The sequence below is a fragment of the Petaurus breviceps genome, unplaced genomic scaffold (assembly GCF_028583685.1).
Source record: "Petaurus breviceps papuanus isolate PSGF00001 unplaced genomic scaffold, PetGlider_PUasm1.0 90879, whole genome shotgun sequence".
In the NCBI taxonomy this organism is placed as follows: domain Eukaryota; kingdom Metazoa; phylum Chordata; class Mammalia; order Diprotodontia; family Petauridae; genus Petaurus; species Petaurus breviceps.
The window spans coordinates 2,903,173-2,927,596 of NW_027187368.1; the positions used below are offsets into that span (position 1 = coordinate 2,903,173).

General features: G+C 38.3%; 1 protein-coding gene across 4 annotated transcripts in view; it reads left to right on the forward strand.

Moving 5' to 3' along the window:
- The window catches only part of GGTA1 (glycoprotein alpha-galactosyltransferase 1 (inactive)), a 137,444-nt gene that overhangs the window by 52,759 nt on the left and 60,261 nt on the right, over window positions 1-24,424 (forward strand). For all 4 annotated transcript variants that reach the window (XM_069073776.1, XM_069073775.1, XM_069073774.1 and 1 more), the window contains exon 2: window positions 20,108-20,196. In XM_069073776.1, the coding sequence (XP_068929877.1) occupies window positions 20,108-20,196 (89 nt within the window). The remainder of the gene's footprint in view (window positions 1-20,107; window positions 20,197-24,424) is intronic.

Sequence of the window (24,424 nt, forward strand, 5' to 3'; positions counted from 1 at the left end):
CCCCCTTCCCGTTCCACCCATCCAAGTTGATGAACACTGTGAAATATATCCAGAGACTCCTTCTGGGTTCATGGACCCTAGGTTAAGAACCTTTGTCCTATAGAGAATAATACATCTTCCATTTAGGTTCTGGGTAAGCCATCCCCCATGCTTACTTCACTTATGGTAAACATTGCATTTCCATGATTTATGCTTTCCTGGACAGTAATCAGGGGTCATCTAATGGAAGTTTATCTCTAGGGCTGCATTTACAAAGGAATATTGTATGGTGTTCATTTATGCATGAGAATCTCCTTGTCAAGGAGAAACTTTAAGGTATTGGTTTTGTTCTACAACATGTTTATTTTTATAATCAACTAACAGTGAATGGCAGTGGGGTCTTACCTTCTCTTTGATCATTGTGTCTGCTATAGAAAAAAATGTCTTCTGAAAACCTACAAGGTAGGATGGATTGAGTGAAGGACTTGAAGTAAGAAAGATCTAAGTTCAAGTCTTGCCCCTGATATTTACCAGCTGTGTCACTCCAGGCAAGCCCCTTAACCTCTCTGAGCCTCAGTTTCCTCATCTGAAAAATTATGATCACAATAGCACCTACTTCAAAAGATTGTTTTGAGCACCAAAGGAGATAATGTGTTCAAAGTGCTTTGCAAATAAGCATTATGTGGATATCAACTATCATTTTATTTCATGAATTTTTAAAAGAAGAATATTCATTGAGTATTTAGATTATTCTGTTGAAGATTTTATAAAGATGAGAATATTGATCAGTAATTATTTATGTTCTTGTGATTGCTTTTGTGTGTATATTGCATTTTTCAAGCAAAATAATTTACTATGTCCCTCTACCCTGCTATAGGGCCTTTAAGACTATTTTTAAAAGCATCTTTGTTTCTTTACTCATCATGTGATATGAAAGGACTGGATCTCAATCTACATATTTAGTCCTAGACAGAGGGGCTGCTGTTTAACTGGTTTTTAAAAAAATTAATATTTTATTTTTCCCCTATTGCTTATTTTTCAACATTCATTTTTGAAACTTTGAGTTCCAAATTCTCTCCCTTCCTCCTTCCCCTCATTGAGAAGGCAAGCAATTCGATATAGGTTTTACATGTGTAGTCATGCAAAACATTTCTGTATTAATGTTGTGAAAGAAAACATAGACCAAAAAAAAAACTTCAAAAAAATAAAGAAAGTAAAAAAGTATCCTTCGATCTGTATTCAGACACCATTAGTTCTTTCTCTGGGGATGGATAGCATTTTTCATCATAAGTCCTTCAGAGTTGTCTTGGATCGCTATATTGCTGAGAATGGCTAAGTCGTTCACAGCTGTTCATCTTATAAGATTGCTATTACTTTTTATACAATACATTTCATTTTGCATCAGCTCATGTAAGTCCTTCCAGATTTTTCTGAGAGCATCCTGCTCATCATTTCTTATCACACAATAGTATTCCATCACAATTACATAGTACAATTGTTCAGTCATTCCACAATTGATGGGCATCCCTTCAATTTCCAATTCTTTGCCACCAGAAAAGATCTGCTATAAATATTTTTGTATATTTAGGTTCTTTTCCTTTTTGGTTTTTTTTTTTTTAATCTTTTTAGATACAGACCTAGTAGTGGTATTGCTATTCAAAGAGTATGCATGGTTTTATAGCCCTTTGGGCATATTTCCAAATTGCTTTAGAGAATGGTTGAACCAGTTCACAACTCCACCAACAGTGCATTAATATCTCATTTTTTCTGACATCCCCTCTAACATTGTTCTTTTTCTTTTTCTGTCCTATTAGCCAGTCTAATAGGTATGGTGTCTTACCTCAGAATTGTTTTAATTTGCATTTCTCCAATCAGAAGTTATTTAGAGCATTTTTTCATATGACTGCAGATAGGTTACTTCATCTGAAAACTGTTCATATCTTTTGACCATTTATCAATTGAGGAATGGCTCTTATTTATATAAATTTGACTCAGTTCTCTATATGATTGAGAAATGAGGCCTTTATGAGAGAAACTTGCTTCAAAATTTTTTTCAGTTACTACTGCTAATTGCATTTACCTCCATCCCATGCCCCCCACTCAGTTTATTCTATTCTGTCTCTCCTTTCACCCTGTTCTTCCTCTTCTTTTCCCTTTCTCCCAGGTAGTGATTGGTAGATTCTTTCAATTTTTATTTTACCCTCTGGTTCTTAGTTGTCAGGGCAGTTTTCCTTCATAATTTCTTAAAAGATATTGCCCTGGCTTTTTTTTTTTTTTGCTTCCAAGTAGTCCAATAATTCTCAAATTATTTTTCCCAGATCCATTTTCCAAAATAGTTATTACAATGAGAAATTTCACATTTTCCTTTTTTTTTTTTCCTTCTTTTCATTTCATTTTATTATATCTTGGTGTCTTATGGAATCATTAGCTTCCACTTGCCTTGTTTTTATTTTTAAGGAAATTTTTTTCAGTGAGCTTTTGTATTCCCTTTTCTATAGGCCAGTTGTATTTTTAAGAAGTTATTGTTTTCAATGAATTTTTGTATATCATTTCCCATTTTCTGTAGGTTTTTTTAACCAAGTAATTGACTCTTTTTTTCATAATTCTCTTGCATTACTCTGATTTCTTTTCTCAGTTTTTCCTCTACTTCTCTAATTTGCTTTTTTAAATCCCTTTTAAGTTCTTCTAAGAGTTCTTTTTGGGTCTAAGACCAAATTACATTTTTCTTTTCTTTTCACACATAGCTATTTTGACACTGTTATCCTCATCTAAGTTTGAGTCTTGATCCTCCTTAGCACAGTAACTTTCTATAGTCAGGTTCCTTTTTTGCTTCTTTGCTCATTTTTTCTGCCTATTTTGTGATGATATTTTTATGTGAGAATTGGGTTCTGCTCCTCCATTGACCCATGCTTCTTGTGCTGGGGCTTAGGGTCTTGCTGGTGGCTTTTACTAAAAGGATGCTTCCGTGTTGGCTTCCTTTGGGTATGGGGTTTTGCTTCTGGCCTGCCTCAGTGGCACCCTTGCCACTAGGTTTTTGGAGGCAGGGCCTTTCTATTACCTGACCCTGGGGGCAGGCTCTCACAGTTACTTGGCCCCTGGGGTGTGCTCTCACTTCTGGACCACAGTGGGGGTGAGGCCTAATTGTGTTAGAGGTGGGGCTGCTGTGGTGGGGCCTTGCTTGTCTCCTGGGCTGTTGGCTTGCAGGAGGGCAGGGCTTTGCTGATAGATTGCCCTGAGGCTTGGAGCCTAGTTGCAGACCCCCTGGCTGCTGCTGCTCTAGAGCCTAGCTCCCCTCTTATCCCAGTGAGACAGATGTTTCCTGCTCAGCTCCTAAGCTACTTCCCTACTCCTAAGTCAGTTTTGAGAAGGCTTCCAAATTGCTTGGGAGGGAATCATTCTGCCATCTTGGCACCAGAATTGTCTACTTCCCTTCTTGGAGGCATTGACAATTCACTGCACTATATCAGTTTAAGATGGTGATGTTGTAATGGTCTCTGTCCTTTTATCCTTGCATTGTTGTTGGCAGTAAACTATTGTTAGAATGTAAGCCCCTCTGGGGCAGGAACTTTTTTCTCTTTTTGCTATATCCCCAGTGCTTAGTTCATGAGCAGTGTAAGATACGATGACAAAGAGTCTCATGAAATGATGTTTCTTGTTGCTTTTGGTTGGGCCCACAAGACAACTAACTCTATCTACTCCTCTAGAGCCTGGGAAAGAAGTTAGTTTGTGTGGTTATGTCGAGCAAGGCTAGTGAATGGTAGAACTGAGACTAGAACCTGGGTCTCCTGCCTCCTAGCTCTTTCTAATACACCATTATGGCATTATCCCAAGTAGATTTCCAGTCTGGAGAATCACCAGTTCATTGTTCTGTTTAGACAATAGGCTAAGGAGATTGAAAGTTAGAGTTGTGATTTCTTTGGTGTAGTTCCTCTAATCCATTGCTAGTGTCCTTTAGGGGGAAATATAGAGTTGGTTGTATTGTTAATGCTTTTGCTGTAATGTTTTTGTAGTCACTGTGTGAATGAGCTGTGGTTTATGTGAGTATCTTAGCTTTTCCTCCATTTCACTTAGCTGTGAACTCCAGCAGGTCACTACCATTTTCAACTCAATAAGTATTTATAAAGCACTTATTCCATATGAAGGCCCTGTTAGACCCTAGGAGAGCCAGAGTGAGTACTATGGTGGATAGATTGTTGGATTTGGAGTCAGGAAGAATAATTTTTGACACTTAGTGAATGACTATGGGCAAAGAAATCATTTAATCTCTCTGAGTTTCACTTTTCTCATCTATGAATTGAGGATAATAATACCTTACAAAGTTGCTGTGAGGCCTATCTGAAGTACTTTGCATACTTTTCATGCTATATTAATGCCATTTGTTATCAATCTTATGCTTTATAGTAGAATAAAATATATAGACAATTTATAACATAAAATAGAGGCAGGTAGGTGGCACAATTGGTCAAGCGTGAGAATGGAGACAGGAAGAGCTGAGTTCAAATCCAGCCTCAGATACTAGCTATGTGATCCTGGGTAAGTCACTTAACCTCTGTCTGTCTTGCTCTCCTCATCTGTAAAATGAAGATAATATCACCTACTTCCCCAGGGTTTTTGTGAAGATAAAATTAAATGATATTTGTAAAGCACTTTGCAAAGTTTAAAATGCTACAGAAATGTTATTATTTTTTTTTTTAAAGCAATCGGGGTTAAGTAACTTGCTCAAGGTTACAGGGCCAGTTATTTCTGGGTGTGGTGCTGAGTATCTGAGGCTGGATTTGATCTAGGTCATCCCGACACCGGAGCCCCGTGCTCTTACTCGCTGAGCCACCTGGCTGCCCCTAAGCAATTGGGGTTAAGTAACTTGCTCAAGGTTACATGGCCAGGTGTTTCTGGGTGGGTGCTAAGTGTCTGAGCCCGGGATTCGATCTCCAGGTCGTTCTGACACTGGAGCCTTACTCTTACTCGCTGTGCTACCTGGCCGCCCCTCAGAAATGCTATTTCAATAACAACAATTAGAAGTGCATAAAAAGATACAAAAATAAAATGCTATGAGAAATTTTCATAGGAACAAGTGCTGTCTTCAGAGACTTAGCCAAAGCTTCATAGAGGAGTTAGTCTCAGAATCTTGAAGGATGAATAGGATTTTTAACAAGTTTTGGGGTGAAATGTTTCAGGGAAAGAGAAAGGAGAGGAGGATCCTTTGGTGAAACAGACAGGTTTGAAAGAGCACTGGATACAGAATTAAAGGACCTGGGTTTATATCTCAGCTCTGTTACTTACTACATTTGTGATATGAGATGATTTTCTTACCCTCTGTGGGCTTATCACTTGTAAAATCAGGCTACAAGACTTCTAAAGTTCCTTCCTTGGTCTAAATCTTATGATCCTCTGGCTTGAGCAGAATGACACATTTCCCAGTGTTTCTCTGCCAACTAGACAAGATGATCAGCAGGCCATCAGCTGTCAGAACTGAGGCAATCTTGAGAATTGTGAAAGGTCTCCACTCCAAGTTGGCTGCCAAGTACCTAATTGTCTTCCAGGAAAAAATGGGAATGTGTTTCTCAAGATACATTCTCTGCCAAGAAGTCTCTGAAGAGCCAGTGATATATGTTGTCTCCGAGGCTTGGAGAGAAGTGGAGAACTCACAGATTCAACCAACACCATTCTGAAATGCTTTGCTATGGGAAACAGGATTGAATCTTTCAGGAAATATTCTCAGTTTTAAAGCCTCAAACAAAAACAGCCTTTAGGTTCAGCAAAAACTGGTATAGGGAAGCTTATTGTCTTGACAATCAGGAAAAAAGTTTGTCTTAAATGTTGCCTTTCAAACATCAGCTTTTCAAAACAGTTTTTTAAACAAATGTTCGGTTTGGCTGAGAATTTTCACTTCAATCTGATTCTCCTTGATGAAAATTTCAAGTGTCTTCAATGTGTGGGGCCTTGGCTTAGTTTTCTTTTTCCTACTGCTCATTTCTAAGAATAAATGTTCTCATGCAACTTGAAAGAGATACAATTTCAATTCAATCACTTAGAATTCACTACTGTGTGTAAAATCCTGTGCCAATATAGTGGTCAAATGGCAAATAACTGATAAAGGGAGGGAGAGGCATTTTGGAATAATCCACAGAGGGCTGTTAGCAAAGGCAGGGAGACCTTTGTTCATACCCAGCTCTGAGCAACTCTGAACAATGTAAGCTGCAGAGAAGGGGCCAGTGTGCTTTAGTGGAGGGAATTCTTCTCTAACTATTCCCTGCACTGAAGAAATCAAAGTTCTGATTTAAAAAAATAAGCAAAAGAGGTGAGAAAGTGGAGGGAGAAGAGATGCCTTTCACCAGGCATTGTTGGCTTCATGGAGGAGGTGGTAGCAGATAAAGGTTAGATCTTGATGAAAGAGAGAGCCTCCAATAGATGAAGTTGGGATGAAAGTTCATTCCAGGCAGGGGGAAGGATGTGAGCAAAGGCCTAGAGACTGGAGAAAGTTAGATGGAAACCAGATTTTCAGTAGAAGACAATGAGGTTACCAAGATCTTGGTGGAAACTGCCTGGCACAGTGCCTGGCATATAATAGATATTTAATAAATGATCATGAAGTTTTATTGATCGGTTGTAAATACCACATTTTTCAGATTCCAGCAGTGTTGGATTATAGGATCATATTTTCAGAGATAAAAGGCATTTTTGAGAGTGCGTTGATCAGCAGCTTCATTTTATATATTAAGGAGTTGAGACTGAGAGATGTGAAGAGATTTTCCCAGTTTTGCACAGCTAGAAGTGTCTGAGGTGGGATTGGAAAACAGTCTTCCTGACTTTCCCTCCCCTTCCCCTGCTGTTCTTCATTTTTACTTGCCTTGTACTGTGCTGTATTTATCACAGTTTCTCTGCTCTCACCCATTCTAGAACAGATCATTCTGTGTCTTGTAAGAGAGAGAGAGAGAGAGAGAGAGAGAGAGAGAGAGAGAGAGAGAGAAAGGCTGATTTGTTTTGTTTTTTTCTTAGCAGTAGGCCTTAATATTTTAAACGTGGAAGCACTAAAAGAGGAATAAAATGTGGGGTTTTTTTGTAGGTTCACGTCTTTTGACAATTCTTTTGAACAGTTCCCAAAGTGAACAGAAAGAGGTCCTGAGCAAATCTCAAGTCTGCTTTCTTGCCTAACTAATTGCCAAGACCTTGCCCAGCAGGCACCTGCATTTGAATAGATAGTAAAAGTTGGTCCCAGACTAAGGTAACTAGGAGTCTAGGCTTTCTCTGAGATACTGAGGGAGACAGTAAAAATCACTAATTGAGTGTATGGGGATTAATAAGTCTAGCACCCTATCTACCATATTCAGATAGTCAGTAAGTATTTATTTAGACAACCATAGACAACAATGCTTAGCATTAGGGATGCAAAAAAAAAAAAAAAGGCAAAAGACAATCCCTGCCCCCAGGAGCGCACAGTCTGCTCAGGGGGAGAGACCACAAGCAAACAACTTATGTGCATTAAGGAGAATCCTGAAAGGCTTCTTGTAGAAGATAAGATTTTAGCTGTAACATGAAGGAATGGGGACCAGTCAGTGAAAATGCCCTGGTGGAGTGTCAAGCAGGAACAAGGAGACCAGTGTCACTGGATAGCAGAATACAGGGGAGTGAGAAAGGTGCAAAAACTGGCAAGTAGGAGGGGACCAAGTTAGGAAAGGCTTTGAATGCCATGGGGATTCCTATTTGATTTGGGAAGTGATAGAAAGCCACTGGAGTTTATTGAAGGGCACAGCTCATAGGGAACATCATCATACCACTCTTCATTGATATAATACTTTCTAGTTTATAAAGTATTTTGTGGCCATTGTCTCATTTCTTCCCCACTAGGGTCATACATTGATATTATCATCTCCATTTTGTAGAAGAGAAGCAAAGGATCTTGCCTCAAATTCTTATAACTAGGAGGTGACCAAGTTGAAATTTAACCCAGAATTTCCAAAGTCCAGAGCTCTTTTACCTATTGTCCACCTCAGTATAGAAGGAATAAAAGAATAAATCACTCAAAAGAACAAAATCACTCCTGTGAAACTTTGGATCTGATGGGAAAACAGCTCCTCTTCCCACACCCCCAGCTCCTCAGTAAGGGCAGGGCCCTACTGCATTGTATAAAGACTATATCTCATGTATTCATGTCTTCCTTTTGACATACACACTTATGTTTGTACACTCCATGAATATCAACTGTGTATGACACAAATTACAGTAAACATTTCGGTGTCATCAGTCCAAAGAGCAATTAAGAATGAAAGATGTAAGAATATTCATTTCCACATCATTTTATCCTCCCAAAGTTCCCATAATGTTGATGCATTATCAGTAGAACTTAGTGCTTTAATTTTCTGTTTAGAATTGATAAATTACACTGAGTCATCCGTTCTTTTTTTTCCCTTCAATCCTGTGGGGCAGAGCTATCTTTTTCTGTGGTGGGGGTAGGAGGAAACTAAGTCTCCCTGTCTCACCCAAGGTGGAAGTATAATAGCCCCGACTCAAGGACCAATTCCGATACTGATTGGCACAAAGTTTATCTGTTTCATTTTTCTGACTTCTGATTCACCCCACCATAAGTCATTGGATAGCCCTTCACACTCAGGGCCTCTGCAGTGTTTGTGCTCAATTTAGTGCTTTAGTCCTACTGTAGCTCAGAACTCCTGAACTCAAGCAATCCACCAGCCTGAGCCTCCCCCAGAAGCAGGAATTACAGGTGTGGTACACCATACCTGGCAGGAGTGCCTTTGAATAGAGATCCACATTCAGCTATCCTTGTAATTCTGTTTTCTACAGGACTCAGTCTCATACCTTTGGCCTCATTATCACCATACGTTAGGCACTGAGAAGTTGGCCCAGACATGGCAGACATTGAATTAGCAGTCTCTAAAATCCTTTCCAGCTCTTTAATATTTTATTGTATACAATCTGTGATTAATGTTAACGTCATAAATATTATACTAATATAATAAAATTTGTTCAATTGTGTCCAACTCTTTCTGACCCCATTTGGGGTTTTCTTGGCAGAGATACTAGAGTGGTTTGCCATTTCCTTCTGCAGCTCATTTTACAGATGAATCTACTAAGGCAAACAGGGTTAAGTGACTTGTCTAGGCTCACACGAGGCCAGATTTGAACTTTGGCTGTTGGGTCTCACTGACTGCAGGTCCAGCACTCTATCCACTAGCTCCCTAACTGTCCCATGTAGTAAAATTATAAGAGCTTAGTAAATGAGCTCAGTCTGTCAGTATATTAACAGGAGTTCTCAGCGGTCTTGTAATTATGCAGGTCATTTGTCTAGTGCCTCTAGCTCCAAGCATTACCATTTAGATATCCCTTGGTCATTTCCAAATCTAACCCCTCCAAACCAGCTTCACCTCTTGTTTCCCTATTTCTATGCTATCATATCGTTTCTTATGCAGAAGGACTGGCTAGAGACCTTTTACATATATAAATTTTAAATTTAACAGTTATTCCTTTCTCCCTTCCACATAATCTGTAGTGTGGTGGAAAGAACCCAGAGTTTAGGATGGTAGAATTTTGGTTTAAATGCTGGCCCTTTACTTTCTACCTGCCTGGCCTTGGGCAGTCATTTAACCCTAGTTGGATTAGGTGATTTTTGAGATGCCTTGCAGCTCTAAATCTATGCTCCTATAATCCCACTCTTTCCAAATGCAGGACCAGTGAGACCAGTGGGAGTTTGAGACCTTTTATAAACTAGCCTCATTCTACTTTTAGGTTAATTTCCTGTGACTCTCTTACATGTAGACTGTTCATTTTCTAACCTAGTCATTCTTGCCCCTCCCCAGCATATTTTATGCTTTCCTCTCCCTGTGTCATTCTTAATTGATTCCTCTGTGTAGAAGGGCTTTCCTTAGTCTATTCCAAACCCTTCCCAATATGATAGTCAAAAAATCCTAGGGCAACAACAACAGATGGTGGTTGTACCCTTTTAAGAAAGACCATTTTAAGAAAGAAATCAACAAACACCTAGGTGGTGCAGTGCTTAGAGCTTTGGGCTAGGAGTCATGAAGACCTGAGTTCAAATTCAGCCTTAGACATTGAATAGCTATGTGACCCTGGGCAAGTCACTTAACCTCAGTTTCTTTCATTGTAAATGGGGATACTAACCGTAGTACTTCACAGGGTTTTTACAATGATCAAATGAGATAATATTTGTAAAAAAAAAAAATGTTTAGGACAATACCTGGCACATGATAGGTACTCTATACATGCTTATTCTTTTCTCTCCCTCATCCACTGCCATATGATGAGAGTACTAGAGACTGTACATATGGGAATGGATGACATTCAGCCTGGAAATTAGACTTAGGTGTACATGACAGCTATCTACAAGTATTTGAAGGGCTATGATGTGGAAAAGGAATCCAACCAGTTGTACTTGACTCCAAAAGGCGGAAGAAAGAACAATGGGAAGGAAGTTAAAACCAAAATCCTTGAACTTCATGTTAAAAAAAAGATTTGTAAGGGGCGGCCAGGTGGCTCAGTGAGTAAGAGTACCAGCTCCAGTGTCGGGATGACCTGGATCAAATCCCGGCTCAGATACTCAGCACCACACCCAGAAATAACTGGCCGTGTAACCTTGAGCAAGTTACTTAACCCCGATTGCTTTAAAAAAAAAAAAGATTTGTAATGATTAAAATAATAGTTCCCTGAGATAATGGGACTTCCTTCCTTGGAGGTCTTCAAGCAGAGACTGAATTAAAACTTGTGGAAATTTTGGACGGTTAACATAGGTTGGACTTGTTAACTTTAGAAGTTCCTTCTAACTCTAAAATTAGAAGTTCCTTCTAACTCTAAAATTGGGTGATTCAAGGTCAGCTCAAATACTATCTTCATAATGAAGCCTTATTTTACTCCCTCTACCTGGGTATGATTTCTCCTTTGGAGAGAACTGGATTCAAACAGTTAGTTAAAATATAGACATGATGGACTCATGATCAGGGATGAAATGCAATCTCTAAGGGCAGGTAAAATATTCACCTAAAGTCTTATAGGATCAAGAGTTTTTCAAATAGAAAAGAGAGAAGAAGGGAGAAAATTTCTAAAGGATATCTTCCAAGCTAGATATATGTACCATAGAAGATAGTGGGTATATTACAGAAAAAAGGATACAGTAAAAAGGGTCAGTAATTAACAAAAAGAGAGCCAACAATTCAGCCCATGATCCCAGATGCATATCCTCAAATGCACATATGAGCAATAAGCAAGATGAACTAGAACTCCTAATGCAAGGAGGCAGATTGCATTAAGGCTTCGTGAGATATAGAGTTCATGACTGGAATAGGACTCTAAAGGATAAACCTTATTCAGAAAAGAATTGAGATTCGACAATATGTTGTTTACAAGAAACACACTTGAACCAGAGAGATGCACACACAGTAAAAATAAGGGACTAGAGCAGAATCTGTTATGCTTCAGCTGAAGTAAAAAAAAGACATGGGTAGCAATCATAATCTCAAACAAAGCAAAAGCAAAAATAGATCTAATTAAAAGAGATAAGCAGGGAAGTTACATTTTGATAAAAGCCATAGAAAATGAAACAATATTAATACTAAATATATGAATCAAATCATATAGAAACAAAATTTTAAAGGAAAATATGAGAGGAAACGCAGTAAAATTGTACTACTGGGGGGACCTCAATTTGCCCCTCAGAGTGATATGAATTTTTTTTAAAGAAGTTAAGGAGATGAATAAAATTTTAGAAAAGTTATATATGATGGACCTCTGAAGAAAATTGAATGGAAATAGAAGGGAGCATATCTTTTACTCAGCTGTGCATGACACTTACACAAAAATTGATCGTGTATTAGAGTGTAAAATTAAATTTAATAAAGGGCCTGGGCAACATAGATTAAAAATTAATTTGAAACTAAATAATCTAATTCTAAAGAATGAGTGGGTCAAAAACAGGTAGAAACAATACTTTCTTTAAAGAGAATGACAAGAGTGAGACAATGTAACAAAATTTATGTGGTGCAGTGAAATCAGTACAAGATTTCTGAACACTTATATCTGTAAAATGGAGAAATCACAGATCTACAAATTGAGCACACAACTAAAAAAACTAGAAAAAGAATACATTAAAAATACTGAATTAAACACCAAATTAGAAATCCTGAAAATTAAAGGAGATTAAAGTTTTGAACTAATAAATAAAAGGACCTGGTTTTATGTGGGGGGGTGGGGTGTAGCAGCAAGCACCCCAAGCACGTCCTCAGGGTTTGCTGCCCATACAGGTTCTTGGATCTGCTTTGTTAAAGGAAAGCAACTCAAAATGGGTTAACAAGCTTACTTTAATCAGTCAGACATATATCAAAAGGTCAGCACCCCGAACTTCAAAGCATACAGGCAGAATTATCAAGACATTAACAGATCAAGTAGACAGATTTCCAAACTGTCCAACCATTACATCCATACCCAGTCAACATCTGGGTTTCCACATTCTGGGTTTTTCAAAGCCGGGGGACTCTCAACAAAGGCTTCCCAGAATTCAGATCAAATCACAGAACACTTCTCAAAGTGAGTCCCAAAACAAAGCTACACATCAGGGCTTATATAGCCTTCTCCTGGCTCAGAGAATGTAACAACCTTATTGACCCACTGGCCAATCAAAAAAGTATCTACTGAAAAACAAGCCTCCCTCCCCAGGCTTCTGGTGCACTTTAGCCTAGGGGCAGGGAAGATCTTCCAAATTTGCATTCCCATTACAGGGGGGGAACCAATGAAATAAATCATTTATTTGATTTTTTATTTTTAAAAAGAAAGAACATCAAATTACCAATATCAAAAATGAAAAGGGTAAATTCACCACCAATAAAGAAGAAATTAAAGCAATTATTAGGAGCTATTTTGCCCAATTACATGCCAATAAATCAAACAACCTAAGTGAAATGGATGAATGTTTACAAAAATATAAATTACTCAGTTAACAGAAAAGGAAGTAGAATATTTAAGTAACCCAATCTTAGGAAAAGAAATTAAGCCATTGATGAGCTCCCTAAGAAAAAATCCCCAGAATCCAGTGGATTTGAAAGTAAATTCAACCAAACATTTAAAAAACAATTGTTTCCAATATTAAATAAACTATTTGGGAAAATAAGCAAAGAAGGATTCCCACCAAATTCCTTTTACATCATAATTATGGTGCTGATACCTAAACTAGGAAAAATAAAAACAGAGAAAGAAAACTACAGACCAATTTCCCTAATGAATGTTGATGCAAAATTTTTAAGTAAAATATTAACAAGGAGATTAGAGAAACATGTCACAAAGATTATACACTATGACCAGGTGGGATTTATTTCAGGAATGCAGGACTGGTTCCATATTAGGAAAACTATCAGCATAATTTACCATATTGGTAACAAAACCAAAAGAAATCATATGATTATCTCAATAGATGCCCATAAAGCTTCTGACAAAATACAACATTCATTCCTATTTTTAAAAAAAATTGAAAGCATAGAGATAAATGGAATTTCCTTAAAATTATAAGTATTATCAATCTAAAACCATCAGCAAATATTATTTGTAATAGGGATAAGCTAGAAGCCTTCCCAGTAAGATCAACAGTGAAGTAAGGATATCTAATATCACCACTTTTATTCAATATTGTACTAGAAATGCTAGCTATATCAATAAGAAGAAAAAGAAATCAGAAATTGGAATAGGCAATGAGGAAACAAAACTCACTCTTTGCAGTTGATATGATGATATACTTATAAGAATCCTAGAAAATCAACTAAAATACTTGTTGAAATAATGAACAACTTCAGCAAAGTTTCAGGATATAAAATAAACCCACATAGATCATCAGCATTTTCATATATTAGCAACAAGTCCAACAGGAAGAGATAGAGATATTTAAAATAACTGTAGACAGTAAAAATACTTGAGAGTTTACCTGCTGAGCCCAGAAAATAATTGAACACAATTACAAAACACTTTTTATCCAAATAAAGTCAGATATAAACAGTTGTAGAAATAATAATTCCTCATGGCTAAGCTGGGTCAATATAATAAAATGGCAATTCTATCTAAATTAATCTACTTATTTGGTGCCATACCAATGCAATTACCAAAGAATTATTCTATATTACTAGAAAAAATAGTAACAAAATTCATCTGGAAGAGCAAAAGTTAAAAAAAATCAAGAGAATCAATGAGAAAATGTGAAGGAAGGTGGTCTAGCTGTACCAGTCTCAAACTTTATTACAAAGCAGTAACCATGGCAAAGAAATAGAGTGGTAGATCAGTGGAATAGATTAAGAACACAATGCACAATAGGAAATGACTAGTAATCTAGTGTTTGATAAATACAAAGATTCAAGCTTTTGGGAAAAGAATTCGCTATTTAACAAAAATTTCTGGGAAAATTATGAAGTAGTTTGTCAGAAATTAGGCATAGACCAATATCTCACACCATATACCAAGATAACATCAAAATGGTACATTATTTTAAAATAGTGATATAAGCAGATTAGAGGAGCATTGAATACTTTACGTGTCAGATCAGTAAATAAGGGAAGAATTTATGACCAAACATGAGATAGAAAACATTACAGTATACAAAATGGATTATTTTAACGAGTTAAAGAGTATTTACACAAACAAATCCAATGCAACCAGGATGAGAAGGAAAGCAGTAAATGGGGGAAATTTTTATATCAAGTTTCTCTGATAAAGGCCTCAAATATATAGAGAACTCATTCAAATTTATAAGAATATGATTTATTTCCCAGTTGATAAATGGTCAAAGAATATGAACAGATAATTTTCAGAAGAAGAAAACAAATCTATAGTCATATTAAAAAATGCTCTGACCCATCATTGATTAGAGAAATGCAAATTAAAACAACTCTAAAGTATTACCTCACACCTATCAGATTGGCTAATATGACAAAAAAGGAAATGATAAATGTTGGAGGGGATGTGGGAAAAATTGGGACACTAATGCACTCTTTGTGGAGTTGTGAAATGAAATGATCCAGCTATTCTGGAGAGCAATTTGGAACTATGCCCAAAGGGCTATAAATAGCTACCCCTACTGTTTGAACCAGCGACCCCACTACTAGGTCTGTATCCCAAAGAAATCAAAGAAAAATCAAAATGTCCTATATGTATAAAAATTTTATAGGGGCGGCCAGGTAGCACAGTGAGTAAGAGCACCGGCTCCAGTGTTGAGAAGACCTGGAGATCGAATCCAGGGCTCAGATACTCAGCACCACACCCAGAAATCACTGGCTGTGTAACCTTGAGCAAGTTACTTAACCCCAATTGCTTTAAAAAAAAAAATTTTATAGCAGCTCTTTTTGTGATGGCAATAAATTGGAAATTAAAGGGATGCCCATCAACTGGGAAATGACTGAACGAGTTGTGACATATTACTGTGATGGAATATTATTGTGCTGTAAGAAATGAAGTGCAGGATGGTTTCAGAAAAAACCTGGGAAGACTTATATGAATTGATGCAAGGGGAAGCAAGCAGGTCCATTGTATACAGTAACAGCAATATTGTGTGATGGCCAACTATGCATGACTTTGTTATTTTCAGCAATACAATGATCCAAGCCAGATCTGAGAGACTTATCATGAAAAATACTGTCCACCTCCGGAGAAAGAACTGGTGAAGTCTGAATACAAATTGAAGCATATTTTAAAATTTTTTCTTTATTTTTCCTGTTTTTTCTTTTCTTTTTTTGGTCTGTGTTCTCTTGTGCAATATAGCTAATATGGGCATATGTTGTGCATGACTGCACATATTATCAAGGTACTTGTCTTCTCAAGGAAAAAAGGAGAGAATTTTGGAACTCAAATTTTAGTGTTAAAATTATTTTTTAGGTGTAATTGAGAAAAAATAGAATAAAAATGGCTTAATATTATACAGCAGCAGTGTCAAACTGAAAAAGAAAAACAAACCTTGGGCCACTAAATTATCAATATAGATTCCCTCCCTATGGCATTATATTGACTGAAGTAACCAAATATTTACATTATCTATATTTCATTTTATTTTTTATTTATTTTGGTTAAGCATTTCCCAATTACACTTTAATCTGAAGTATGGGCTGGGCCATGTGCTTGACATCTCTTTGTATAGTATATTCTGAAGTGGACTCACATAACAGGGATCTTATTAAACCTGGAAGGGAGAAGCATGGTAGAGAATATGTAAGGGAGGATTGATGGAGGGAGACAAAGAAAATGATATTCAGTGTTCTATGAAACAGTTAGTATTGAAAATAATAATAAAACTAGCCTTTAGGTCGTACTTTAAGGTTTGCAAATTGCTCTACGTGTTCTTTCATTTGATCCCCACAATTTTGTGAGGTTGGTGCCTATTAATATCTCCTTTTCGGGGCGGCCAGGTGGCTCAGCGAGTAAGAGCACCGGCTCCAGTGTTGGGATGACCTGGATCAAATCCGGGCTCAGATACTCAGCACCACACCCAGAAATAACTGGCCATGTAACCTTGAGCAAGTTACTTAACCCCTATTGCTTTAAAAAAAAAAAACTCCTTTTCACAGATGAGGAAACACAGTAAATTTTGTAGTGACTGGCCCAGCGTCGCACAAACTATTAAGTATGTTCAGCAAGATTTGAACATGTGTGCTTGACTCCAGATCTAGTGCTCTGTCCACTCTACTACCCAAATTGGATCGGCAAGCTTGGTATTGAAGCATGACTTAGTAATGATGTGGGATGACAAGTGTCTAGAAATCTGCTGGCTCATTCTCTTGGTTAAAAGCAGAACAGTGAATATGTTGTTACCTTCCCTTAAGAATTTTATTCTTTTGATGGTGGACAAAACTATGGAGCTAGGGTGGACCATATTTTGTTTCCCCAAAGAGGAGCTACCTGGTGAAGTAGAAATGAAGGGAATCATTCCATCCATAATTCATGGTAGAGAAGGGGAGTAAAGCTTGGGAATATTCTAACTGATGCCATAGATTATAGGAGAGTAGATTTAAAGGAATCTTCAAGGGAAAATGGATAGGACCCCATGATCTCAAGTTTTACAAGAAAAGTTGAAAGATGTCAAGAATGAATTTCTTTTTAAAGAATATTTTTTTAAAATTTATTTATTTACTTTTAGTTTACAACATTCAATTCCACAATCCCTTGAGTTCTTTTCTCTTCTTCCCCCTCCTCCCCCCTCCCCCCCCCCCCATGGTGGTATGCTCTCCAATATAGGTTTTACAAATACCTTTGCATTAAACATTAGTCAAGGTACAAAGAAGAGTTATAACCAGTGGAGTGCACAAAGAGAAAGAAGGAACAAAACAAAAGATTGAGAGCAAGTAGTTTGCTTCAGTCTGCATTCAGACTCGGTAGTTCTCTGGATGTGGATATATATCCCTTTCCACCATGAGTCTTTTGGGGTTGTCTTATTGATGGGGTACCTGGGGTCTAGATCATTTTGTGAAACCAACTTGTAAAACCAGTCTGTGACTTTGTAACTGAACTTTGTTTTGTAACGTTTTAACTGCAGTTTGTCCTTTCCCATCCTTGAGATCTGCCCCTTCTCCCTATCCCACACTCCACCTGGGCAACACCCTGTGACCCCTTTGTTCTTACTTAATGTCTTCATTTCTTCTGGGCCTGGCCCACACCCTCCTTTATCCTTGCTTTTTGTCTCCTTTGACCTGGCCCAAATCTTATCTAAACTATCTATTCACATGCTCCTCTTGGTCAGCTCTGACCTTTGTCTATGCACTGAGGCCCCTCCCATCTGGTCAGCCCTGACAATGGCAGCCCTACCCTTTAAAGGTAAAAGCATGTACCCCTGTCACTGGCAGGTCCCCTAAAGGACTCTTCCCTGCTTCTCATGGAAGCGTAACAATAAACTTAAACAACTCTCACTCTAATTAAGCCTGAGACCTTGAATTCTTTCCAGATGATATTGCAGGTTTTCTGGTCTTAGATAAGATCATAATTCCTGCTGAACCTATTGGGATCCCTTCCCCCATTATTATAACCTTGCATTACTGAGAGAAGCCCAGTCTGTCAAAGTTAGTCAGCACAGACACGATGTGTCTGTAATTGTGTACAAAGTTCTCCTGGTTCAGCTCGAGAATGAATTTCTAACGACATAAGTAGGAATGATTCTGATGAGGATGAAAGAGGGAAGCTGCCTAAACTGATGGGGACCCACAGAGATGAAGTCATCTAGTCTAGCATTTTACAACTTGTAGAAAGTGGTAGCAAGGGCAAGTGTTGATTATGGACACATACAGAAAAATAGTGTAACTCTGTAAAAATAGAATTAAGTATCCTAAAGCTCAGAATGAAGTGAGACTGGGAAAGAATGTGAATGATAACAAACCAAAGGAAGGCTTCTTTATAGCTTGGCTGCAGTAAGAGTTAGTGGAGAAACATTTATTAAGGACCTTCTGTATACTAGGCGCTGTGCTAAGAGCTAGAGATAGGACGAAAGGCAAAAGACAGTGCTCTCAAAGGAGCTCACCATTTAATTGAGGAGCTCACAGACTGAATTTGAGATTAAAGATAGAATAAAACCACTGCTCGGGAATGAGGGCTGATGAAAGAATAATGATTGTATTTCCATTGGGGTTTTTCCTCCTGCCAAAGATTCTGATCTTTGGATTGATAAAAATGATTCACAGAGAATTGAAACCCAAAGTGAGAGAGCAGATGGTGAGAATTCATGGCTGTTCCCAGTACATTCAAGTTACCAAGTGTGAGAAATGCTGGCAATATGGTCTCCACAGATTCTGTAGGAATGATGGGTGTTTACATGCAGCAAGGCATAAACCTGTAAAGAGTGGACTCAGCTAGGCTGGCCCGGACCGGTTGGGGGATAGTCACTGACTTTTCATTGACACGCATGCTTAATGGGCAGGTTGGGAGAGTTGCGGCATAAAAGGGCTTGCCTTTGTCTGATCCTTTGTAGTCTTTTCTGGGAGGCTACACATTTATTTATTACAGAATAGATGTAAAATAAAGATCATGAAACTTCCTGGGTCCTCAACAAGTATGGTTTATTTCCTAGACAGAGCACATAAATTTTCATTTATAACACAAGCCTGGAGGAACGATTGGGCAGTGTACAGTGTTCAACTCCAGTCACCAAATTTTAGGTAGGTGTTGAAGATTTGGTTATCAGCTAAAGAAAGGAATCTGGATGGAGAAACTAAAGGAATTTAGCCTGAAGAGAAGACTTGGGAGGAGCATGCCTGATAGCTCTCTCTTTGATACTTAAAGGACCCTCCTGGAAGAGGGATTTATTTCATTCTGCTTGGGCCCTGGAGGCAGAATTAGGAACAATGAAGGGGAGTGGAGAGAGGGGGTGTTGGGAGTGGGGGGTGGTGGTGGAATATTAAGATGAATTTAAGATTGATGGAAGATGCTTCCTAAGTCACAGGGAACAGGAATCTATTTTAAAAGGGCCTCAAGAAGGGGGACATACTGCCCTCTGTGGCACCTCTCAGATCACTCTGGGAAGTCTATGTCATAAAAATATTGCAGAAGACCTACTTGTGCAGGTCTAGTTTGGACTAGATGGTCCTGGAAGGCCTTTTCTACTCTGAAATTCTGTGAACTTCCTTTAGGACCATTGGAATTTCCTTGTTGATGTTGATGTTGATACACAATTCTTCTAACTAATAATAATAGCAAACATTTACATAGTGCTTTACATTTTGCAAAGCACTTAACCTGTAGTACTTCATTTTATCCTTGCCATCACCCTAAGAGGTACAAGCTGAGGCAGACTGTGGTTAAAGGACTAGCCTGGGTCCCACAGCTATCATGTCCAGGACTAGATCGGAATCCTGGCTTTCCTGACTCCAGGTCCAGTGGGTGATCCACTGTCTGTATTCAGTTCAGCCAATCTTTACTCAGTGTCTGCTATCAGAAAGTCTATAAGCGACCGATGTACTTATGGGATACAAAGAAGGCACAGCCTTTGCTTATTTTCTCCCATGATGTGCACCTTTGAACTCTGCATTATCAGGCAGTCTTTGAATTGTAGGTTAATGCATTAATGCTTTATTTGTACAGAGAGAGAGAGACATACCAGGTTTTAGTCTGGGCCATTGAATGATCTGTAATTTCTTCTTTTTCCCTTCCCTCCCAGGAGAGAATAATGATCTCCAAAGGAAAAATCATTCTATTTCTGCTGATTTTATTAACTGCGCTGGTGGTGCTCTGGGGATACAATAACAGGTAACTGAATGGATGCAACTGTTGCTTTTGCCTTGCTGTGGTTTCTCTGCTGAAAAAGAAAACAAGAATTGGCAGCAACATGTGATCAATAAGAAATTCTATTTTTCCCTTTCCCCAGTCCCACCTTTGTCTCTGCACTTGGATTGAGCTTGGTGCCTTTTCTGTCTCACAGTGTGGGGTAGTGGCTAAAGTACAACATTGCATATTAGAAGATAAGGTCAGGTCTAGATTCTACCACTTATTAGCTTGGTAACCTTGGACAAGTCACTTATCTTGTCTGAGCATCCCTTCTGTCATCTGTAAAATGATGGCACTGTCATGTGATATTTAGATCATAAGATTTCATACTGGAAAGGGACCTTAGAATTACTCTAATCTATCCTGATTTTACAGAGAAAGAAACTGAAACCGAGATAGGTTAGGTCATTTGCCCAAGGTCTCATTGCCCAAGCAGACTACTGCTCCAACAAGCATTTATTCAGTGCCTGCTATATGGAAGGCACTGTCTATGCTGGGAATAAAAAAAGCAAAATAACAAAATAAAAATAGTCTGCTCTCCTCCCCCTCCCTAAACTTAAATTCTATTGCTACTATTAGTATTACTACCACTACGACACTACTCTATTCCCATGGCTACCAAGGCTGCTGCTTCTGCTGCTGCTACCAATCAACAGTAACTAACATTTCCATAGCTCTTTAAAATTTATTGAATATTCTTCAAATAACCCTGTTGTTTTTAAAGATGGGGGATACTGAAGAAGCAGAGCCCAGATTCAAGCCTTGGTCCTCTGACTCCAGATCTCACAGGGGTGTAAAGAGGAAAGCATTTGATAAAACATATTACTATAGCTAGCATAACTTATTTAATTGATTGCTATATACCTGCTATCTTGTTTTTGCAACTGAGCAATTTTGGTTGGGTCTAGAAACAATGAGGTCTAATTGAAACACCACCCTTTCTTATATGTAAGGTCAGTAACTGAAAAGAAACAAGACAATTAATCCACCCTGATGTTTACAAGCCTAAGATGTTTGCAAAGAAGAGTAGCCAGACCTGTTGACTCTCACTGCAAACTAAACTGGACTCTTAATCTTTTATCATCCATCTATCTGTCTCTGGCTGAAACCTGGGATTCTTTCTGGGAAGGATCTGTCATTATTGCTACTTGGAAAATAATCATTTTTGGTGTTCTGTGTTTGCCAATAAAATTACTTCTTCCTTCTAGAGGTTTTAGTAGAAGAGATTCCAGTCAAGTAGAAGGGACTATTTGTACATGCCACTAAAAATCCTATGTATTGGCGCAGCTAGGTGGCTCAGTGAATAGATCATGGGCTCCAGAGTCAGGAGGACCTGAGTTCAAATCCCGCCTCATACACTAAACACTTATTAGCCGTGTGACCTTGGGCAAGTCACTTAACCCCAAATGCCCAGCCTTGCTCCCTCCAAAAAGCCAAATTAAGTCCAAAAAATTAAACTAAAAATCATATGTATTGAGAAAATATTATATTGCAACATACAGAGGTTGGCAGATGTGACTGTATAACTACTGTTAGTTACCTTTGCAGGATTCCAAAGAAATAAGGGGAATTAGGGAAATGTCATGGGATAGGAGACAGCAAATGTTGTCTTGTTCTTCAAAAAAGAAAAAAAGGAAGTGAATTTTATAAGTTATAATTGAGTGAGTCTGATATCAGACTTGGGAAAAATTCTAGGACAAATTATACAGGTGGTTTGTGAGCACTCAGAATGGAAAACTGATGGTCACAGCTGGCCAGCATAAACTCATTTAGAATAGTTCATGCTAGAATAACCTCATTTCCTTTTTTTCTTAAAGGATTAATTGATTAGTATATCAAGGGAGTGCTCATAGATAAAATGCACATGGATTTCAGGCAGGCATTTGACAATATCCTTATGGACAGTATGCAGAGGTGTGGGCTAGATCATGGAATAGTTGGATACAGTCAAAACTAGGTGGTGAGTAATTGTAGTCAAAGAATAATAATTAATGTATTAGAGTAAGCCTGGAGGGAGACCTCTAACTGTAAGCCAGAGCCCCGGGGCCTGAGACATATAAAACCTTTTAATCTGTGACTGGATGAAAGGAGAGTGTGGATGTAACTATAAAATGCTACATAAATGTAAAGCATTTTTGCTAGTAATGATATACCATTATTATGTAATATCATAATATAATGTAATATCATATTATGTAATATGATAGATATCAAATTTGGTTAACAATGAGAGGGAGCTTGGGAATGATAGCTAACTTACTCCCTCTCAGCTGAGGACTTTACCTCATACATCACTGAAAAAATTGAACCCGTTCATGGAGAGTTCTTCCTCTTTCCTCCTTCTCCTATCATTCAAACACCACTATTTTCTCCTCTCATATGAAGAGGTGATCCTTCTTTCTAGGGCAAAAATCCCTCAACATAAAACTTTAAGCTCCTGCCTTCCTGTTTTCTCTAGTGAACTTTCCCTCCAACATTCTCTCTGTCCCTTTCTTTCTCCACTCCCCCCGGGTTCTGCCCTAGGCCCCCTTCTCTTTTATGCCATCTGCCTTGGGGGTGTTGTGAGCTCCTATGAGTTCCTTTTTCTTTTCTATACACATGATCCCTTAGTGTCTGTCCTGCACTCTGCTCTTTCATCACCATTTGCCTTTTAGATATATCGAACTGTGTACTATAGACATTTAAAAATCAACATAGCAAGTCCAAAGACAACTCATCTTTCCCTCCAAATCCTCCCCTTTTCCCAATGTTCCTTTCATTGGCAAGGCCACCACTGTCTTCCTAGTGACACAAGTCTCCAAAATCAGTGTCAGTCTTGAGTCCTCACTTTCACTCAGCCCATATTTCCAATCTATTGTCATTTCTTGTCATCTCCATCTTCACATCTCTCATGTGCCCCCTTCTTTCCACTCAAACAGCTGCCACCCTGGGGCAGGCTCTCATCACCTCATGCCTGCATTTTCATAGTGGCCTGCTAGTTGGTCTCCCTGCCTCATTTCTTCCCACTCAAATCCCTTAAATACTTAGCCACCAAAGTGATTTTCCTGAAGTACTGCTCTGTCCAAATCAGCCTACTTCTCTTTACTAAATAAACTCTGTTAGTTTCTTATTAATTACCTCCAGAATCAAATATAAGGCTTAATATGAGACTAGCTTGGAAGCTATTGTAATATTTTTAGGCAAAAGATGATAGAGGCTTGACCAAAACTGTAGGAATGAGTGTATAGATTTGCATCCCCAATAGTCTGCTGCTGTTTTTTCCCCAAGAATTTCTGATGTGTTATAAACATGCTCAGTCTAGGAATAAACAATACTTGTTGGAGAGCCAGGAAGGTTTTCATTATCTTTATTTTACATTTATTCTCTCCTGAATAAATGCGTAGCCTCCTTAAAAAGACCACAGAGAATCAGACAAATGCAAACCCTTTAATGCTGCTTCTATTTGAATTTCCTGCCTTGTGTTTCCCTTCAGAACTGGGATTGGTCCCAGTTCTTCTGGGTTACAATCCTTCTGACCTGCCCATTACATATATGTTCCCCTAGTATGTTCCTCCCTCTCAATATGAGCTTCATGCATCCCATGATTGAATAATGAGGCTCCAATTCTATGTGGGGTGTGTCAGCTAATATGTATGAGGCTAATTAAGCATGCATGTTAATGAAAAGTTGGTGACCATCCCTTGACCCCCAGCCAGTTTGAGCCAGCTTAGCTCAGGCCCCTTCCAGGAGGAAACTTACAGATTTCTTCCAGCTATGTGATTGGATAGGGTGCTCTACCCTTCCTCCCTTATTGTGACTTATACCTTCCTGCATGTCTTGTGCAATGTCTGCTTTTGGAACACCCATTGTTCCTATAGAATCTGTGGAAATCAAACTACTAGCATTTCTCACAATTTCCTCATTTTCTTTTTAATAAAGATTTGGTTTCCACAACCTTTAAGCTACTCCTTCCTCAAACTGTTTCAACATCAGTTTGCATTCCTCATCATTACTGAAATCATGAGTCTTTTCTATTAGAATCTTTACCCCTCCACTGTTGGATTCATGTATCTGCCCTATCTTATCGACAGGTTCCTGTACTATTCAAGTTATAAGCTGAATAATACAAGGGAGACACATGGGTAGCAAGATTGCTCTTGGCCAAGTCTAGCAACATGATTCCTAACAATTGCTTCCACCAAGATCCAGTGAACCAGCCCACCCAGGATGT